Genomic DNA, 20,557 nt, shown 5'->3' on the forward strand with positions numbered 1-20,557 from the left:
ACATGAAGGGGACAGTGCCAGACCCCCGTGTGTCCCCTCACAGCACTACGAGCAGTCCAAGCCCTTCAATTACGTGATGGACCTGCTCAACATGGTGTTCACGGGGCTCTTCACCGTGGAGATGGTGCTCAAGATCATCGCCTTCAAACCGCGGGTACGGCGCAAGGGGGGTGACAAGGGGGTGACACAAGAGGGCGTGACACAATGGGGTCCTCACCACCTCCCACCCCACCCCAGCATTACTTCTGCGATGCCTGGAACACCTTTGATGCCCTCATCGTGGTGGGCAGCGTGGTGGACATTGCCGTCACCGAGGTCAACGTGAGTCAACCTCCTTGTCCCTGCTGGTTTGGGGGGGTTGGTGTTTTGGGGTGGGTCTGGATGTCTGGGTCTCCTGGTCCATGTCCTCATGTCCATCTGTCTGTCTCCATCATCTCTGTTATTTCCATCTCCATAATTTCCATTATCTCCATAATTTTCATCTCGATCATCTCCCTTCATCTCCATCACCTCCATCACCTCCATCACCTCCATCATCTCCATCATTTCAATTTCCATCATCTCCATAATTTGCATATCCATCATCTCCATCGTCTCCATCATCTCCATCTGTCTCCATCATCTCCATCATTTTCATCGCCATCATCACCATCATCTCCATCATTTCCGTATCCATCATCTCCATCATTTCCACTATGTCATCTCCATCATCTCCATCTCCCTCATCTCCATCATCTCCATCATCTCCATAATTTCAATCTCCATAATTTCCATCATCTCCATCCATGGTCCCACCTGCCTCTCACAGAACGGGGGCCACGTTGGTGAGGTACGGGCAGCTGTCCCCACCTGGGGGCTTTGTGTCCCCACCTGGGGGCTTTTTTGGGGGGTCTGTTCAGGTATTTTTGGGGTTCCCCTGACCCCTGTCCCCGCAGAGCTCTGAGGACTCCTCCCGCATCTCCATCACCTTCTTCCGCCTCTTCCGCGTCATGCGCCTGGTCAAGCTGCTCTCCAAGGGCGAGGGCATCCGCACCTTGCTCTGGACCTTCGTCAAATCCTTCCAGGTGGGGCGGGGGGCACCTGTGGGGGGACACAGATGAGGGGGGACATGGAGGGGACACCCCCTGACCCTCTGACCCCCGCTGTGTCCCCAGGCCCTGCCCTACGTCGCTCTGCTCATCGCCATGATCTTCTTCATCTATGCTGTCATTGGGATGCAGGTGAGGGACCTGGGGCAGGTGAGGGCTTTGGGGGCCAGTGAGGGGGTGTGGGGGCAGGTGAGGGGTCTCTGGGGGCAGGTGAGGGGCTCTGGGGGCAGGTGAGGGGCTCTGGGGGCAGGTGAGGGGGTCTGGGGCAGGTGAGGAGAGCTCTGGGGGCAGGTGAGGGGTTCTGGGGCAGGTGAAGGGGTCTGGGGGGTGTCAGGGGCGCAGGTGAGGGGCTCTGGGGCAGGTGAGGGGGTCCAGGGGCAGGTGAGGGGTGTGGGGCAGGTGAGGGGGTCTGGGGGCAGGTGAGGGGCTCTGGGGCAGGTGAGGGGGTCGGGGGGCAGGTGAGGGGCTCTGGGGCAGGTGAGGGGCTCTGAGGGCAGGTGAGGGGGGCTCTCAGGGCAGATGAGAGGTCCTGGGGCAGATGAGTGGGTCTGGGGCAGGTGAGGGGGTCTGGGGCAGGTGACGGGGTCTGAGGACAGGTGAGGGGTGTGGGGAAGGGTCTCCTGTGAGCCCCCAGCCCCCTGTGTCCCCCGCAGACCTTTGGGAAGGTGGCACTGCAGGACGGGACCCAGATCAACCGCAACAACAACTTCCAGACCTTCCCCCAGGCCGTGCTGCTGCTCTTCAGGTGGGGAGGGGGCTCTGAGGGGTCTGGGGGCTTCAAGGGGGGTCCTGGGGGGGTTCTGGGGGTGTTTGGGAGATTCTGAGGGGGTCTGGGGGGATTCTGGGGTGAAATGGGGGGTTCTGGGGGCTCTGAGGGGCTGCAGGAGTCTGCGGGGGTCTGGGGGGTTCTGGGGGGTCTTGGGGGTTCTGGGGGCTTTGGAGGATCTGGGGAATCTAGGGGGTGTCTGGGGGGGTCTAGAGGGTTTTGGGGGGCTCTGGGGCACCTGGGGTCTCTGGGCTTTTCATGGGACTTTGGAGCTTCCTCTCAGTGAATCATGAAGGGGGTTACAGGTGTGTCACAGCGGTACAGGTGTGCTGTGGCAGGGTACAGATGTGTCACAGGTGTACAGGTATGTCACAGGGGTACAGGTGTGTCCCATGGGAGGGTACAGGTGTGCACCTGGAGTTCAGGTGTGCCACAGGTGAGGCCTGGCAGATCATGCTGGCCAGCCTGCCGGGCAAGGTACAGGTGTGTCCCAGGTGTACAGGTGTGCCATGGGGGTACAGGTGTGTCACAGGAGTACAGATGTCCTGTGGGAGGGAACAGGTGTGCTGTGGCAGGGTACAGGTGTGTCCCATGGGAAGGTACAGGTGTGTCACAGGGGTACAGATGTCCTGTGGGAGGGAACAGGTGTGTCCCATGGGATTCAGGTGTACCACGGGGGAGGCGTGGCAGGAGATCATGCTGGCCAGCCTGACGGGCAAGGTACAGGTGTGTCCCATGAGGGTACAGGTGTGTCCTGTGAGAATACAGGTGTGCCATGGGGGTACAGGTGTGTACCTGGGGTTCAGGTGTGCCACGGGTGAGGCCTGGCAGGAGATCATGCTGGCCAGCCTGCCGGGCAAGCGCTGCGACCCCGAGTCGGATGCGGGCCCGGGCGAGGAGTTCACCTGCGGCAGCAACTTCGCCATCGCCTACTTCATCAGCTTCTTCATGCTCTGCGCCTTCCTGGTGAGCCACGGGGCCCTGCCCCACTGCCCCACACCCCTCACACCCCCCAGGACCCCTGTGGGCATCCTGACCCCTCCTGGACCCCTCCCCAGATCATCAACCTGTTCGTGGCCGTCATCATGGACAACTTCGATTACCTGACACGCGACTGGTCCATCCTGGGCCCGCACCACCTGGATGAGTTCAAGCGTGTGTGGTCCGAGTACGACCCCGCAGCCAAGTGTGTGACTGTCCCCTTTGTCCCCAGCTGGGCGGGGCCAGGTGTGCTGGTCACCTGTGACCTGCTGTGTCCCCTCCCCTGCCCAGGGGTCGCATCAAGCACCTGGACGTGGTGACGCTGCTGCGGCGGATCCAGCCCCCGCTGGGATTTGGGAAGCTCTGCCCACACCGCGTGGCCTGCAAGGTTTGGGTGTTGTCAATTCCTCCTTTTTCTTTTAATTACAGACTTGCAGCATTTCTAGAAGTGCATATTCAAATAAATTAACATTATGACATATTCATGTATTTCAGTCAGAACCAAGAGTTATACAGATGTTCAGACAACATATTACAGTACAAATATATATCTATATTTGTGAGTGTTGGGTCAGTTTTGCACCTTTTCTCAATTTACAAAGTACTTATCTTCAAAATCTTTTATACTCATATTTAACAAACACTAATAGCTGCAATTGATGTATTTTACCAATAGTTTAGTATTCAAGTCCTTTTCCCCGAATCCACAGGGTCATCCCGAATCCATGGGATCATGGAGTTTAGTCCCAAATCCACAGAGTCATATAATTAAATCCTTTTTCCCGAATCCACGGGGTCATATAATCCTTTTTCCTGGATCACATCAGGGTCATCATTTGTCTTTTCCCTGAATCACGTCGGGGTCACCATTTGTCTTTTCCTCAAATCACATCTGGATCACCATGTGTTGTCTTTTTCCCCAGATCACGTTGGGGTCACCATTTGTGTTTTCCCCCAAAGCATGTCGGTATCACCATTTGTTGTCTTTTCCCCGAATCATGTCGGGGTCACCAATCTTTAGTAATTGGTTCAGCTGCAACTCTTCAAGGGATAAGATTACATTCTACACCACCTTCATTTACCCACACCGTATCCCCCTACATTTTGGGGTGTTTCTGGGGGGAATTTGGGGAGTCCCTGGGGGAACTTGGGGTGTTCCTGGGGAAGACCCACCCCAATTCACCCCTCTCTTGTCCCCTGCCCAGCGCCTGGTGGCCATGAACATGCCCCTCAACTCGGACGGCACCGTCACCTTCAACGCGACGCTCTTCGCCCTGGTCCGCACCTCCCTCAAGATCAAGACGGAAGGTGAGGGAGCCGGGAGGGGACAGGGGGACAGCAGGGGGTGACAAGGTGACAATCATGGCTGTGTGTCCCCCCCCTTGTCCCTGTAGGGAACCTGGATGTGGCCAACAAGGAGCTCCGGGCTGTGGTGAAGAAGATCTGGAAGAGGACGAAGCCGAAGCTGCTGGACGAGGTCATCCCCCCGCCCGAGGGTGTGTGAGGGTCTGGAGGGGTCTGGGGGTGTTTGGGGGGTCTGGGGGAACTGGGAGGGGTGGGGGGGTCTGGGGGGATCTGGGGGATACTGGGGGGCCATGGAGGGGGTTATGGAGGGGCCTGAGGGGTTTGGGTGGGATTTGGAAGGGCTGGGGGACCTGGGGGGGCTGGGGGTCTGGGTGGGCCTGGGGGTTTCTGGGGGGGTCTGGGGACCCTGGGTGTGTCTGGTCGTTGTGGGGTGTCCCCTGCCCTGTCCCCTCCGAGCCCCCCGGCTGTCCCCTGACCCCCCCCGTGTGTGTCCCCCAGAGGAGGAGGTCACCGTGGGCAAGTTCTACGCCACCTTCCTGATTCAGGACTATTTCCGCAAGTTCCGGCGGCGGAAGGAGCGCGGGATGCTGGGCGCCAACGCCGGTCCCAGCAACGAGTGCGCGCTGCAGGTGTGACTCCGCCCCCAGGCCGGGCTGGGAGGGTCACCAGGTGCCACCAGGTGTCAGCAGGTGACCCCGCGGTGTCCCCCCAGGCCGGGCTGCAGACGCTGCAGGCGCTGGGCCCTGAGATGCGGCGAGCACTGAGCGACCTGGAGGGGGACGAGGGCGGGGACGCGCCTGCGGAGGAGCCGCTCACCTACGCAGTGAGCCACGCCCACACCTGCCACATGGCCACACCTTTTCCTTGGCCACGCCCACCGGCCACGCCCACCGACCTCACCTTTCCATTGGCCACTCCCACCCACCACAGCTGTCACATGACCATGCCCACAAACACACCTTTCCATTGGCCACACCCATGGACACACCTTTCCTTTGGCCACACCCACCAACCACACCTTTCTCCTGGCCATGCCCACCACCATACTGTTCCATTGGCCACGCCCACCCACCACACCTTTTCCTTGGCCACGCCCACTGACAGCGCCTTTCCATTGGCCACGCCCATCAACACCACCTTTCCATTGGCCATGCCCATCACACCTTTCCCTTGGCCACGCCCACCCACCATAGCAGTCACATGGCCACGCCCATCCACCATACCTTTCCATTGGACACACCCACTGACAGCGCCTTTCCCTTAGCCACACCCACTGGCCACACCTGTCCAAAATCCACCTTGAATGGCCACATCTGTCCCATGGCCACACCCACCGGCCAGACTTGCCCCAAATTCACTCCAAATGGCCACACCTCTCCCATGGCCATGCCCACTGGCCTCACCTGTCCAAAATCCACCCTGAATGTCCACACCTGCCCCAAAGCCACATCCAATGTCCACACCTGTCCCATGGCCACACCTGTCCAAAATCCACACCGAATGGCCACACCTATCCCAGGCCACGCCCACCGGCCACACCTGTCCCAAATCCACCCTGAATGTCCACACCTGTCCCATGGCCACACCCACCGGCCACACCTATCCCAGGCCACGCCCACCGACCCCGCCTCTCTCCGCAGGCCCCCGAGACGCTCTACGGCTCCGGGCCCGGCTCCCCCCTGCTCTCGGAGCCGCCCCCCGCCCCCAGCCCCGCGCCCACCGAACGCGAGGAGCCCGCGCCCCCCTCCCACGGGGGCAGGTACGGGGGGCTGGGGGACACCCCGATGTGGGGAGGGGTCCCCGGGATGGGCCGGGGGTGCTCACGGCTCTGTGCGCAGGCGGCGCTCCGACGGGGGGGACCGGGAGGAGGAAGCGCCCCCGGCCGAGGATGCGGAGGAGCCGGGAGGGGACACGGGGGACGTGAGCCACGACGAGGAGCTGGAGAGCGCGGCACCGGCCCGGCGGCGCTGGGTGGGGGACAGGTACCGCGACCCCCCTGGGGGGAGAAACCCACCTGGAGGGGTCTCTGTAAATGGGGAGGGGGCACTGGAGAGTTCGGCACCGCTGGGTTGGGGACAGGTACTGCAACCCCCCCATCCCTGGGGGGAGAAACCCCCTCTGGAGGGATCCCTGTAAATGGGGAGGGGGGTCCTGTCAGCCCTGAGGCTGTCCCCGTGCCAGGACCCCCGGCCTGTAACTGGGGAGGGGGCACTGGAGGCACCTGTCACCTCCTGACCCCGTGGGATGTCCCCAGCCCCGACTGACCCCTCCTTGTTCCCCCCATCCAGGGCACCGGGACCCCCGCGCTGGGCGGCCGAGCTGCCCCGGGGGGGGTCGCTGCCGTTGCCCCCCCGGCACTTCGCGCTCGGCAGCGGCGCTCGAGAGGGGCAACAACTGAAACGGCGGCGGCTGCTGCCCCCCACCCCCGCCGGTACGGTGGGACCCTCCGTGATCCCGGGACGGTTCCCCGGAGTGTCCCTGGGGCTGATGGCGGGGGGAGATGGCCCTGATGGGGAGGGTGGTGTCCCGCAGGGGCCCAGGAAGGGTCGCTGATCGGTGGGGGTGACCTCTCCCCGGTTCCTAAAGCCGGTGGTGACTCTGCCCGGTGTCCTCTGATAGACCAGAGGGTCCCTGGCTGGGGGAAATGACCCTGCCTGGTGGCCCCTGGTCCCTGGCCAGGCTTGGTGACCCTGTCCGGTATCCCAGAGGGTCCCTGGCCAGGGTGGGTGACTCTGCCCGGTGCCCGGAGGGTCCCTGGCCAGGGTAAATGACCCTGCCTGGTGCCCCCCGTTTCCCAGAGGGTCCCTGGCTGAGGTGGGGTGACCCTGCCCGGTATCCCAGAGGGTCCCTGATCAGGGTGGGTGACCCTGCCCGGTGCCCAGAGGGTCCCTGATCAGGGTGGGTGACCCTGCCCGGTATCCCAGAGGGTCCCTGATCAGGGTGGGTGACCCTGCCCGGTATCCCAGAGGGTCCCTGATCAGGGTGGGTGACCCTGCCCAGTTTCCTGGAGGGTCCCTGGCCAGGCTGGGTGACCCTGCCCGGTGCCCAGAGGGTCCCTGACCGGGGAAAATGACCCTGCCCGGTGCCCCCCGGTATCCCAGAGGGTCCCTGGCCAGGGTGGGTGCCCTGCCCGGTATCCCGGAGGGTTCCTGACGAGGAGCTGACCCCCCCCGCTTCCCCCAGGCCGGAAACCCTCCTTCACCATCCAGTGCCTGCGCCGCCAGGGTAGCTGCGAGGACGAGCCCATCCCGGGCACCTACAACCCCTCGGGGCCGCCCGGCCCCGCCCGCCCGCAGGTACCGCTGGATGTGGGACGGACAGACACGGGAGAGGGGAGGGGACACCCTGACATTGTCACTGACCCCCTCCTGCCACCCCCAGGGCTACGGCAGCTCCGAGACCTGGCGGCTGGGGGGCTCCTCGCAGGCCTGGGCGGCGCCGGCCCGCGGGCACGTTCTGTACGCGCCGCTGATCCTGGTGGAGGGGGCGCCGCCGGGGCCGGGGGCGGGCGGCAGCCTGCCCCCCCTGAACCGCTGGTACCCCCCCGCGCCGCTCCGGCTGCGACCCTGCGGGCCACACGAGGCCCTGGCACGGGGATCGGCCGATAGCCTGGTGGAGGCTGTGAGTGGGGGACACGGGGGACATGGGGGGACATGGGGGGACAGCCACAGCCTGGTGGAGGCTGTGAGTGGGGGACACGGGGGACATGGGGGGGACATGGGGGGTCATAGGGTGACATGGCTCAGTCAGTAATCTAGGGGAGGCTGTGACTGGGGGGGCATGGGGGAGACATGGGGGGCACATAGAGTGACATGGTTCAGCCGGCAGCCTGGTGGAGGCTGTGAGTGGGGGGACATGGGGGGACATGGAGGGGACATGGGGTGATATGGAGGGGACATCTAGAATGATAGCCAGCAGCCTGGGGGAGGCTGTGAGTGGGGGGGACATTGGGGACACCTAGAGTGACAGCCAGCAGCCTGGTGGAGGCTGAGTGGGGGACATGGGGGACATTGCTTGGCTGATGGCCTGATGGAGGCCATGAGTGAGGGGACATGGGGGACATGGAGTCACAGGGGTCAACTGGCAGCCTGGTGGAGGCTGTGAGTGGGGGGACATGGGGGGGACACGGGGTGACAGCCACAGCCTGGGGAAGGCTGTGAGTGGGAGGACATGGGGGGACATGGGGGCCACATGAGGGGTCATAGAGTGACATGGCTCGGCTAGTAACCTGGTGGGGGGACATGGGGGGCACATGGAGTTGCGTGGCTCAGCCAGAAGCCTGGGGGAGGCTGTGAGTGGGGGAATTTGAGGGGGACATGGGGTGACATTATTCGGTCGACAGCCTGGTGGAGGCACTGAGGGGGGACACTGGGGCCACCCTATGGCTTGGCTGACAGCCTGGTGGAGGCACTGAGGGACACGGAGGACACAGGCACACCCCCAGCACCTCCCCCTCACCCCCTTAACCCAGGTGCTGATCTCGGAGGGGCTGGGGCTGTTCGCCCGCGACCCCAAGTTCGTGGCGGTGGCCAAGCGGGAGATCGCGGACGCGTGCGACATGACCATGGACGAGATGGAGAGCGCGGCCGCGGATCTGCTCACCCGGCGCCGCGGCCCGCCCGCGCCCACGCCCGCCGTCTACAGCGACGAGGAACCGCTGCGGCCGCCGGCCGAGGAGGAGCTGGCCGATGAGATGGGCTGGGCCGGCGGGGTTTAGGACCCGGCACCGCGGGGCTGGGCGGGAGGTTCTGGAACCCGGGCCCGTGAGGGCGGCTCTCGAACCCGGGGCCCGCCATGACGGCTCTAGAACCCGGGGCCGTGAGGGCGGCTCTGGAACCCGGCACCGACGTGGGGGCAACGTTATCTCAGGAAATAAAGGGATTTTTATCAAAAAGCTTTTGATTTTTTGTTTTCTTCATACAAGGGGGTTTTTCGTCTGGAAAAGGGGTGTTTGCCTCAGGGATGTTTTTTTATCCCAGGGGTGGTTTTGGGGTTCCCACACTCAGAGGGCTTGCGGGTACCCCTGTAGCCCCCCAAAAATGTCCCCAAAATTTCCTTAATGGTGTCAATAAATCTCAGGGCAGCAGTTTGCGGGGGTCATGGTCATGGGAAAGAGGAATTTTGGGGTGGTTTTGGGGTGATTTGAGGTCGTTTTGGAGTGGTTTTGGGGTCCCACACTCAGAGGGTTTGGGGGAACCCCTGTAGCCCCCCAAAAATGTCCCCAAAATTCCTTTATGGTGTCAATAAATCCCAGTGCAGCAGTTTGGGGGTGTCGTGTTCCTCCTCGTAAAGGGGAATTTTGGGGTGATTTTGGGGTGATCTTGAGGTGGTTTTTGGGGTGATCTTGAGGTGGTTTCTGGGGTGATTTTGGGGTGATCTTGAGGTGCTTTTGGGGTTCCCCATCAGCTCCGTGGTGCCATGAAATACTTGATCTCGCAGTCCCTGTGGAGGTCAGAGGAACATTGTGAGATTTTGGGGTGATTCAAACACCCCGCGGGTTTTGGGGTGCTCGGGGCGGTTTTGGGGTCCCGTGAGGGGGTTTTGGGGTACCTGGGGTAGCGCTGGCCCCGTTTCCGTCGGAATTCGGCCTCGTCCACCGTCCAGACGGCGCCGCGGGCGGCCTCGACCCGCACGAAGCATTTGTGCAGGCTCAGGTTGTGCCGGACGGCGTTCTGGGGGGAAACACCCCAAAGTTGGGGGATGGACACCCCAAAAACAGGGAATGGACACCCCAAAATTGGGGGCTGGACACCCCAAAATTGGGGGCTGGATACCCCAAAATTGGGGGCTGGATACCCCAAAATCGAGGGGCTGGACACTCCAAAAACGGGGAATGGACACCCTAAAATCGAGGGGCTGGGCACCCCGAAATTGTGGGCTAGACACCCCAAAATCGGGGGATGGACACCCCAAAATTGGGAGCTGAAAACCCCAAAATTCGGGGGTTGGACACCCCAAAAATTTGGGGATTGGGCACCCCAAAATCGGGGAATGGACACCCCAAAATTGGGGGATGGACACTCCAAAATCGGGGTTTGGATACTCCAAAATTGGCGGACTGGACACCCCAAAATCGAGGGGCTGGACACCCCAAAATCGAAGCGCTCGACACTCCAAAACCGGGGGGCTTGGACACCCCAAAATCAGGGGATGGACATCCCAAAATTGAGGGGCTGGGCACCCCAAAATCGGGGGTTGGACACCCCAAAATCTTGGGTTGGACACCCCAAAATTTGGGGCTGGATACCCCAAAAGCTTGGGATGGACACCCCAGAATTGGGGGGCTGGACACCCCAAAATCAGGGGACTGGGCACCCCAAAATCGAGGAGCTCGACACTCCAATATCAGGGGATGGACACCCCACAATTGAGGGGCTGGAAACATCAAAATCAATGAATGGACACCCCAAAATCAGGGGATGGACACCCCAAAATCGGGGAGTTGGGCACCCCAAAATCGGGGGGTTGGGCACCCCAAAATCGTGTTGTTTTTTCGGGGGTCCTGGTTCTGGTTTTGGGGGTCCCATAGCAGTTTTTGGGGTTCCCAGGGCACTTTTTGGGGTTCCCGGGGCAGTTTTTGGGGTTCCCGGGGCAGTTTTGGGGTTCCCAGGGCAGTTTTTGGGGGTGTCTCGGGGCACTTTTTGGGGTCCCACCTTCCACGTCCGGGTGTTGTGGCGGAAGAAGCCGAACCTGCGGCTGAACCAATGGTAAATCTCCGCCAGGGGGCGCTGCCGCTGCGGGGACTCCAGGATGGCCTGGGGGGGGCGGGGGGGAGCGGGGACATTTGGGGACATCGGGGACAGTGACAGGATTGGGGACACTGGGGGGATTGAGGGACATCGGGGATATTTGGGACATTGGGGGGATTGGGACATTGGGGACTTGGGGGAACATTGAGGGACATTGGGGGGGGATTGGGGACATTGGGGGCATTGCGGGGCTATTGGGAGGGTTCGGGGACAAAGGGGACATTGGGGACATTGGAGACATTGGGGGGGATTGGGGACATCGGGGAGGATTGGAGACTTGGGGACATTGGGGCACATTGGGGACTTGGGGACATTGAGGGACATTGGGAATATGGGGGGCATTGGGGAGATCAGGGACATTGGGGATGTTGGGGACATGGAGGGGCATTGGGGGACATCGGGGGACATTGGGGCGACATTGAGGAGGATTGGGGACATGGGAGACATTGGGGACTTGGGGACATTGAGGGGGCATTGGGGATATTTGAGATATTGGGGACATTGGGGTCATTGAGGAATTTGGGGACATTGGGGGGACATTGGAGAGATTGGGGACATGGGGACATTGGGGATGTTGGGGACATTGGGGAGAGCAGGGACATTGAGGGGACATTGGGGACATTGAGGGGACTTTGAGGGGACACTGAAAGACTTTGGGATATTGGGGGGGCATTGGGGACTTTGGAGCTCATTGGGGACTTGGGGGCATTGAGGGGCATTGGGGACATTGGGGACAATGGGGGGATTGGGGGATATTGGGGGACATTGGGGACATTGGGGACGATGGGGACATTGGGGACATCAGGGATATTGGGGGACTTGGGCATATCGGGGACATTGGGAATATGGGTGGCACTGGGAGGATATTGGGGACATTGTGGGGGATTGGGGGGACATTGGGGACATTGAAGGACTTGGGGCCATTGGGGCCATTGGGGGACTTGGGGACACTGGGGGACATTGGGGATACTGAAGGACTTGGGGATTTGGGGGCATTGGGGACATGGAGGGACCTTGGGGACATTGAGGGGCATTGGGGACATCGGTGACATTGGGGACAATGGGGAGCCTAGGAGAGTTTTGGAGTTTGGGGAGGGGTTTTGGGGTTCGGGGGGTTTTGGGGAGCCCAGGTGGGTTTTGGGGTTCGGGGGGGGTTTGGGAAGCCCGGGGGGTTTTTGGGGTTCCCGTGGGTATTTTTGGGGATCCCGTGGGTATTTTTGGGGTTCCTGTGGGTATTTTTGGGGATCCCGTGGGTATTTTGGGGTTCAGGGCGGGTCTTTTTGGGGATCCCGTGGGTATTTTGGGGTTCAGGGCGGGTCTTTTTGGGGATCCCGTGGGTATTTTGGGGTTCAGGGCGGGTATTTTTGGGGATCCCATGGGTATTTTGGGGTTCAGGGCGGGTATTTTGGGGATCCCCTGGGTATTTTAGGGGTTCCCGTGGGTATTTTTGGGATCCCGTGGGTATTTTGGGGATCCCATGGGTATTTCTGGGGTTCCTGTGGGTATTTTTGGGGTTGCCGTGGGTATTTTAGGGATCCCGTGGGTATTTTGGGGTTCAGGGCGGGTATTTTAGGGATCCCGTGGGTATTTTTGGGGTTCCCGTGGGTATTTTTGGGGATCCCGTGGGTATTTTGGGGTTCCCGTGGGTATTTTGGGGTTCAGGGGGGATTTTGGGGTTCACTGACCCATCGGATGAGCGTGGCGTAGGTGTAGGGGGGCCGGGCGGTGCTCAGTCTGTAATACTCCAATTCTGGGGGGGGGGGGGGGGAATTTGGGGGTTCAGTCAAACCCAACCCCCCCCCCCCCATAATTTGGGGATCCCCCCCACCCCCCCAAACCCCTCACTCACCTGGGCAGAGCCCCCCCCGCTCCCAGGGGTGCCCCGGGGGGGGCAGCAGCACCTCGGGGTCCCCCTCGGCCTCGGGGGGACCCCAAATTTGGGGAGGAGGGGGCCCGGCCTGGCCCTTCCCGGGGAGACCCTAAAGGGTGGGGGGGATACAAAAGTGAGGGGGGGGCTCCCCATTTTGGACGCCCCTACCCCATTTTTGGGGTGCATTTCCCCCCTTATCGTGCTGGGGGTGGTCCCAAACCCCCTCCACAGATTTTGGGGTGCATCTTCCCCCTTAGCATGCCCCCCACCCCATTTTTAGGGTGCTCCCCCCCTCTTACCACTCTGGGGGGGTCCCAAGCCCACCACCCAAATTTTGGGGTGCATCCCTCCCCCTTATCGTGGGGGGGGGGGTGGTCCCAATGCCCCCCCATGCAAATTTTGGGGTGCTCCCCTCCCTTAGTGCTCTGTGGACCCCCCCCCACCCCATTTTTGGAGTGCCCCTCCCTCCTTACCATGCCCCCCACCCCAATTTTGGGGTGCTCCCCCCCACCCTTAAGGTGCTGGGGGGGTCCCAACCGCCCCCACCCATTTTTGGGGTTCATTCCTCCGCCTTGCCGTGCCCCCCCCCATTTTTGGGCTGCATTCCCCCCACTCCATTTTTGGGGTGCATTCCCCCCCCATTTTTGGGGTGCATTCCTTGCCCCCCCCATTTTTGGGGAGCATTCCCCCACTCAATTTTTGGGGTGCATTCCTTGCACCCCCAATTTTGGGGTGCATTCCCCCCCATTTTTGGGGTGCATTTCCCCCCCCAATTTTGGGGTGCTCCCCCCCATTTTTGGGCTGCATTCCCCCCCACCCAATTTTGGGGTGCTCCCCCCCATTTTTGGGCTGCATTCCCCCCCACCCCATTTTTGGGGTGCTCCCCCCTACTCCACTTTTGGGGTGCATTCCCCCCCATTTTTGGTCTGCATTCCCCCCAACCCCATTTTTGGGGTGCATTCTTTGCCCCCCCAATTTTGGGGTGCTCCCCCCCATTTTTGGGGTGCATTCCCCCCCCAATTTTGGGGTGCTCCCCCATTTTTGGTCTGCATTCCCTCCAACCCCATTTTTGAGGTGCATTCCCCCACCCCATTTTTGGTCTGCATTCCCTCCAACCCCATTTTTGGGGTGCATTCTCCCATCCCATTTTTGGGGTGCATTTCCCCCTCCCCCCATTTTTGGGGTGCATTCTCCCACCCCATTTTTGGGGTGCATTCCCCCACTCCATTTTTGGGGTGCATTCCTTGCCCCCCCCCATTTTTGGGGTGCATTCCCCCTCCCCCCATTTTTGGGGTGCTCCCCCCTTACCGAGCCGGGGGGGCCCCTCCGCAGCAGCTGCGCCTGCAGCAGCCCCAGGCGGTGCCGCTCGCGGGCCAGCTGGGGGGGGGGGGGCACAAATTTGGGGGTCAGCGACGGATTTTGGGGTGTCACAGGGTTGAGGGGGGACAGGAGGGTCATACACGGGGGGGTCACAGGGTTGGGGGGACAAATTTGTGGGGGGGTCACAGCACAAACGGGTTTGGGGGGGACAGGGACAGGTTGGAGGAGTCACACTCGGGTTTGGGGGGGACAGGGACAGGTTTGGGGGTCACACTCGGGTTTTGGGGGGATACAGCGGGGTCAGGGTGTTGGGGAGGGACAGGGACAGGTTTGGGGGTCACACTCGGGTTTGGGGGGGACACAGCGGGGTCAGGGTGTTGGGGGGGACAGGGACAGGTTGGAGGAGTCACACTCGGGTTTTGGGGGGACAGCGGGGTGAGGGTGTTGGGGAGGGACAGGGACAGGTTTGGGGATCACACTCGGGTTTGGGGGGGACAGGGACAGGTTTGGGGGTCACACCGGGTTGGGGAGGACAGGTTTGGGGGGGTCACGGGGTTTGGAGGGGGACAGATCTGGGGGGTCGGGACAGATTTGGGGGGGTCACACCGGATTTTGGGGGACATGGGGGGGGACAGGTCTGGGGGGTCACACTGGGGTCTCGGGGGACACGGGGGTGTCACGGGGTTGGGGGGGACACCGGGTTTGGGGGGACAGGGACAGATTTGGGGGGGTCACACTGGCTTTTGGGGGACACGGGGGGCCCCCAGGGTTGGGGGGACACAGGGGGGTCATGGAGATCAGGGACAGGGATAGATTTGGGGGGGTCACACCAGATTTTGGGGGGACAGGGACAGATTGGGGGGGTCACAGACGGGTTTTGGGGGACACAGGTTTGGGGGGGACAAATTTGGGGGATCACAGAGGGGTTTGAGGGATATGGGAATGGGGGGACAAGTTTGGGGGGGTCACACATGGATTTGGGGGGGTCACACTCGGGTTTTGGGGGACACCGGGGGGACACGGGGTTGGGGAGGACAGGGACAGGTTTGGGGGGGGGTCACAAATTTGGGGGGGTCACACCGGGTTTGGGGGACACGGGGGGGTCACACGCAGGTTTGGGGGGGTCACAGATGGATTTTGGGGGACACATAGGGGGGTCATGGTGTGGGGGGGGACAGATTTGGGGGGTTCCCGCGGTTTGGGGGGGTCACAGGGTTGGGGGGGACAGGGACAGATTTGGGGGTCACAGAGTTATGGGGGACATGGGGGTCGGTGGGGGGGGGTGATGAGTTGGGGGGACACAGATTTGGGGGGGGGTCCCCGTTCTGGGGGGGGGGCGCAGCTTTGGATGAGGAGGTTTCTTTTTGGGGGGTGGGTCAGGATTTTGGGGGGGGGCTCAGGAGGGGATTTTGGGGGGCTCTGGGAGGAGTTTGGGGGTGCTCAAGGGGGATTTTGGGGGGGATCCGGGGGGATTTTTGGGGGTGCTCAAGGGGGATTTTTGGGGGGTCCCTGGGGATGATTTTGGGGGGGTCTCAGGGAGGATTTTGGGAGGGCTCCAGGGGACATTTTGTGGGGGCTCCTGGGGGATTTTGGGGGGTTATCGGGGGGAATTTTGGGGGATTTTTGGGGGGGCTCCGGGAGGGGATTTTGGGGGGCCTTTGGGGGGATTTTGAGGGGCTCAGGAGGGGATTTGGGGGGGGGAATTTTAGGGGTCTGCGGGAGGATTTTGGGGGTGCTCAGCTGGGGATTTTCGGGGTGCCAAGGAGGGGATTTTGGTGGGGTCAGGAGGGGATTTTGGGGGGGGATCCGGGGGGATTTTGGGGGTGATTTTGGGGGGCTCCGGGAGAATTCTGGGGGGGGCTCAAGGGATGATTCTGGGGGTGATCGGGGGGGGATTTTGGGGGGCTCCAGGGAGGATTTTGGCAGGGCTCCGGGGGGACATTTTTGGGGGGCTCCTGGGGGATTTTGGGGGTGTTCAGGAGGGGATTTTGGGGGTGATCCGGGGGAATTTTGGGGGGGATTTTGGGGGCATTTTTGGGGCACTCCAGGGGGGGATTTTAGGGTCATTTTGGGGGGGCTCCAGGGATGATTTTAGGGGGATTCGGGGGAGGATTTTGGGGGTGCTCAGGAGGGGATTTTGGAGTGATCCGGGGGAGGATTTTGGGGGTAATCCGGGGGCATTTTGGGGGGGATTTTGGGGCGCTCCAGGGGGAATTTTGTGGAGGATTTTGGGGGTCTCTGGGGAGGATTTTGGGGGGATTTTAGGGGTCTCCGGGGACGATTTTGGGGGTGCCCTCACCTGCTGCTCCAGCTCCTGGATCCTCTCCAGCTGCCGCAGACACTGAGCCACCTCCCCCGGCTCCCGGCGGGGGGGTCTGGGGGGGTTTTTGGGGGTGATTTTTGGGGTGGGGGGCTCTGGGAGCCCCCAAAATCCTCCCCAAGACCCCCCACACTCACCTGGGGGGCTGCGCGGGGGGGGGGTCGCTGCCGGCGGGGGCGGGGGAGGGGTCTCTGTCACGGCCGGGGGGGTCTTTGGGACCCCATTCCAAAGCGGGGAGACCTGGGGAAGGGTTAGGTTTGGGGGGGTCCCCAAAAAATGAAAGAGGAGGAGGAGGAGGGGGAAAGTTGAGGGGGGTTTGGGGGTCTCAAATGGGAGTAAAGAGCCCCAAAAATGGCAGAGAAATGGCCCAAAAGGGCAGAAAAATGCCACAAAAAAGGCAGAAAATTGCCCTAAAAAAGGGCAGAGAAATGCCTCAAAAAAGGGCAGAAAAATGCCCCAAAACAAAGCAGAGAAATGTCCCAAAAAGGGCAGAGAAAATCTACAAAAAATGGCAGAGAAATGCCCTAAAAAGGGCAGAAAAAATGCCCCAAAAAGGGCAGAGAAATGCCCCCAAAAAAGGGCAGAAAAAAGACCCAAAAATGAGCAGAGAAATGCCCTAAAAGGGCAGTGAAATGCCCCAAGAAAGAGCAGAAAAATGCCCCAGAAAGGAACAGAAACTGTCCCAAAAAAGAGCAGAGAAATGTCCCAAAAATGCAAAAAAAAAAAAAATGCCCCAAAAAGGGCAGAGAAATGTCCCAAAAATGCCCCAAAAAGGGCAGAGAAATGCCCTCAAAAAAGGGCAGAAAAATATCCCATAAATGCAAAGAAATGCCCTAAAAAAGAGCAGAGAAATGCCCTCAAAAAAGGGCACAGAAATACCCTAAAAAAGGCAGAAAAATATCCCAAAAATGGGCAGAGAAATGCCCTAAAAATGGCTGAGAAATGACCCTAAAACGGCAGAAAAATGTCCCAAAAATGCAGAAAAATGCCTCAAAAAGTGCAGAAAAAATGGAAGAGGAGGAGGAGGATGAGGATGAGGAAGGTTTGGGGAAGGTTTTAGGGGAAGTTTTGGGGGGATTTGGGGAAGGTTTTGGGGGAAGTTTTGGGGTCTCACCGTGATTTGGGGGCAGCCGAGTCCTCATCACCAACACCCCCGGGTGCTGCACCTGCAGCAGGGGGGGGCAGGACCCCCCCTCGGGCGGCACCTGTGGGGTTTGAGGGGGCACGAGGTGACCCCCCAATCCCGACACACCCCAAAAAACCCCAAAAACCCCAAAAAAAAACCCCCAAATTTGGGGGTCCCGCACCTGCGAGCAGCGCGTCAGCACCGTGGGACGCTCCTGGGGCGCGCGGGGGGGGCGCCGCTGTCTGGGGGGGTTTTGGGGGTGAGATCCCCCCGAGAGGGTCCCCCCAAACCCTGAGGGTCCCCCCAAACCCTGAGGGTCCACCCCAAAGCCCCAAAATTCCCCCAAATTCCCTCAAAATGGGACAAATGTGTCACCGTCACCGTCTGCGTCACCGCCGGGCCGGAACCCGCATGGAGGGGGGGAGGGGCCCAGTGACCCCCCCAGTCCATCCCAGTGACCCCCCCAGTCCATCCCAGTGACCCCCCCAGCTCATCCCAGTGACCCCCCAGTCCATCCCAGTCCATCCCAGTTACCCCCCAGTTCATCCCAGTGACCCCCCAGTCCATCCCAGTTACCCCCCAGTTCACCCCAGTCCATCCCAGTGACTCCCCAGTTCATCCCAGTCCATTCCCCGTTGTTGTGCCAAGGCCTCCGAGTAAGCAGCGAGTCATTTCCAGTTTGCACCAGTCCTTCCCAGTATCCCCAGTAAGCAGCAGCTCCTCCCAGTCCCTCCCAGTCCCTTCCAGTCCATCCCAGTTTACTCCCAGCCCATCCCAGTTTCCCCCAGTACTTTTCAGCATTCCCCAGTAACAATCCCAGTCCCTCCCAGTGCCCCCATTTTCCCATCCCAGTGCTCCTCCAGTCCATCCCAGTATCTCCCCAGTCCATCCCAGTCCCTCCCAGTCCCTCCCAGTGCCTCCCAGTCTCCCTCCTAGTCACTCCAGAGCCCTCCCAGTATCAATCCTTGGCCTCCCAGTCCCACCCAGCATCACACCAGTGTCCTCCCAGTCCCTCCCAGTCCATCCAAGCGTGCCCCCAGTTTGCTCCCAGTCCCTCTTAGCCCATCCCAGTGCCCTCCAGTGCCTCCCAGTCACTCCAGAGCCCTCCCAGTCCCTCCCAGTCCATCCCAGCATGTTCCCAGTCCCTCCCAGTCCCCCCCAGTGCCTCCCAGTCCCTCCCATCTTTGCTCCCAGTGCCCCCCAGTGTGCTCCCAGTCCCTCCCAGCACGCGCCCAGCGCCTCCCAGTCCCTCCCAGTTCCCCCCGGTGTGCTCCCAGTGCCCCCCAGTCTGTCCCAGTCCATCCCAGTCCCTCCCAGCATGTTCCCAGTCCCATCCAGCGTGCTCCCAGTCCCTTCAAGTCCCGCCGAGTATGCTCCCAGCGTGCTCCCAGTCCCCCCCCAGTCCATCCCAGTCCCTCCCAGTCCATCCCAGTGCCCCTCACTGTGTTCCCAGTCCCCCCCAGTCCCTCCCAGTCCCCCCAGTCCCTCCCAGTGCTCCCAGCTCACGGCTCCCGGGTCCCTGCCATGGCTCTGGGCTGCCCCGGGCACTCCCAGCCGTGGTTTATAGACGGGAAACCACAGCCCTGAGTCAGGGCGGGGGCGGGGGCCGGGGTGGCCCCCCCAGACCCAAACAGACAGCCCAAAATGCAGAGAAATGCACCAAAAAATGCAGAGAAATGCACAAAAAATGCCCCAAAAAGAGCAGAGAAATGCCCCAAAAATGCCCCAAAAAGAGCAGAGAAACGCCCCAAAAAGGGCAGAGAAATGCCCCAAAAATGCCCCAAAAAGAGCAGAGAAACGCCCCAAAAAGGGCAGAGAAATGCCCCAAAAAATGCCCCAAGAAAGGGCAGAGAAATGCCCCAAAAATGCAGAAAGATGCCCGAAATAGGGCAGAGAAATGCCTCAAAATGGGAATAGAAATGTCCCAAGATAGGGCAGAGAAATGTCCCAAAAAAAGGCAGAAAAATACCTCAAAAAGGGCAGAGAAGTGCCCCCAAAAAGGGTAGAAAAATACCCCAAAAATACCCCAAAAAAATGGCAGAGAAATGTCCCAAAAAGGGCAAAAAAGTGACCCAAAAAAGGCAGAGAAATGCCCCCAAAAGGGCAGAAAAATGGCCCAAAAATGGCAGAGAAATGCCTCTAAAAAGAGCAGAAAAATGCCCAAAAAAGGGCAGAGAAATGCCTCAAAAAATGCAGGAAAATGCCCTAAAAAAAGGGCAGAAAATGCCCCAAAAATGCAGAGAAATGCCCCAAAATAAGGCAAAAAATGTCCCCAAAAAGGGCAGAGAAATGCCCCAAAAAATGCAGAAAAATGTCCCGAAAATGCAGAGAAATACCCTAAAAGAGGGCAGAGAAATGCCCTTAAAAAGGGCAGAAAAAGCCCCAAAAATGCAGAGAAATGCCCCAAAATGGGCAGAGAAATGCCCCAAAAAATTGCAAAAAAATGTCCCAAAAAAGGGCAGAAAAATGCCCTAAAAATGCAGAAAAATGCCCCAAAAATGCAGAGAAATTCCTCAAAAAAGGCAGAGAAATGCCCCAAAAATGGCAAAAAAATGCCCCAAAAATGGCAGAAAAACGCCCTGAAATGTCTGAGATGAACACGAAGAAATGGCACAAATTGGGAGGGAAGAGACACCCCAAAACCACCAGGACAAAATACCCCAAAAAGCAGAGAAATGACCCTAAAAAAAACAGATAAAAACACCCCAAAATTGGTCAGAAATATTGGGAAATATTTTAAAAGAAAAACCAAAAAAAAAAAACAGGGAAAAATTCCTCAAAATGCCCCAAAATTGTGACAACAAAGCTGAGCAGATAAACCCCAAAATGCAGAAAAATTACCCCAAATTTTGAGGCAAAAAAAAACTCAAATCAGCCCTAAAATCTCAAGAAATGCCCCAAAACAAAAGAGGAGAAACATCCAAAAAAACCCAGACAGAAAATGAGGAGGAAACGCCCCGAAATAACGACCCAGACACCTCAAAATGGCCCAAAATGAGACAAAACGTCTGAAAATTGTCAAGGGCACCCTA

General features: G+C 59.9%; 2 protein-coding genes across 2 annotated transcripts in view; one reads left to right on the forward strand and one right to left on the reverse strand.

Annotated features, from left to right (window-relative positions):
- CACNA1F (calcium voltage-gated channel subunit alpha1 F) overlaps positions 1-8,857 on the forward strand; it is a 44,765-nt gene extending 35,908 nt beyond the window's left edge. Inside the window, 19 exon segments of the mRNA XM_058822454.1 lie at positions 44-154; positions 238-321; positions 809-829; positions 936-1,064; positions 1,155-1,220; positions 1,742-1,833; positions 2,661-2,820; positions 2,913-3,040; positions 3,127-3,223; positions 4,041-4,143; positions 4,230-4,331; positions 4,639-4,769; positions 4,853-4,963; positions 5,781-5,899; positions 5,979-6,122; positions 6,429-6,571; positions 7,324-7,436; positions 7,522-7,761; positions 8,612-8,857. Coding sequence (XP_058678437.1) covers positions 44-154; positions 238-321; positions 809-829; positions 936-1,064; positions 1,155-1,220; positions 1,742-1,833; positions 2,661-2,820; positions 2,913-3,040; positions 3,127-3,223; positions 4,041-4,143; positions 4,230-4,331; positions 4,639-4,769; positions 4,853-4,963; positions 5,781-5,899; positions 5,979-6,122; positions 6,429-6,571; positions 7,324-7,436; positions 7,522-7,761; positions 8,612-8,857 — 2,340 coding nt within the window.
- Positions 8,858-9,443: 586 nt separating this feature from the next.
- FOXP3 (forkhead box P3) lies at positions 9,444-19,051 on the reverse strand. Its single transcript, XM_058822461.1, has 11 exons — positions 19,032-19,051; positions 17,705-17,767; positions 17,514-17,620; positions 16,537-16,639; positions 16,379-16,454; positions 14,068-14,136; positions 12,739-12,868; positions 12,575-12,639; positions 10,794-10,895; positions 9,691-9,812; positions 9,444-9,582 (listed from the first exon to the last, which is right to left on the reverse strand). The coding sequence occupies exons 1-11, from the start codon at positions 19,049-19,051 to the stop codon at positions 9,543-9,545; spliced, it is 897 nt and encodes a 298-aa protein (XP_058678444.1). The 3' UTR covers positions 9,444-9,542.
- Between the last annotated feature and the right edge of the window lie 1,506 nt (positions 19,052-20,557).

Source organism: Ammospiza caudacuta, chromosome 32 (assembly GCF_027887145.1).
Source record: "Ammospiza caudacuta isolate bAmmCau1 chromosome 32, bAmmCau1.pri, whole genome shotgun sequence".
Classification (NCBI taxonomy): Eukaryota; Metazoa; Chordata; class Aves; order Passeriformes; family Passerellidae; genus Ammospiza; species Ammospiza caudacuta.

Coding starts and splice junctions, on each gene's coding strand:
- FOXP3 (XM_058822461.1), bottom strand. CDS start 19,051: ATGGCAGGGACCCGGGAGCC. Junction 16,640..17,513: donor TCGGCTGCCCCCAAATCACG/GTGAGACCCCAA, acceptor ACCCTTCCCCAG/GTCTCCCCGCTTTGGAATGG. Junction 12,869..14,067: donor GGAGGGGCCCCCCCGGCTCG/GTAAGGGGGGAG, acceptor CCCACCCTTTAG/GGTCTCCCCGGGAAGGGCCA.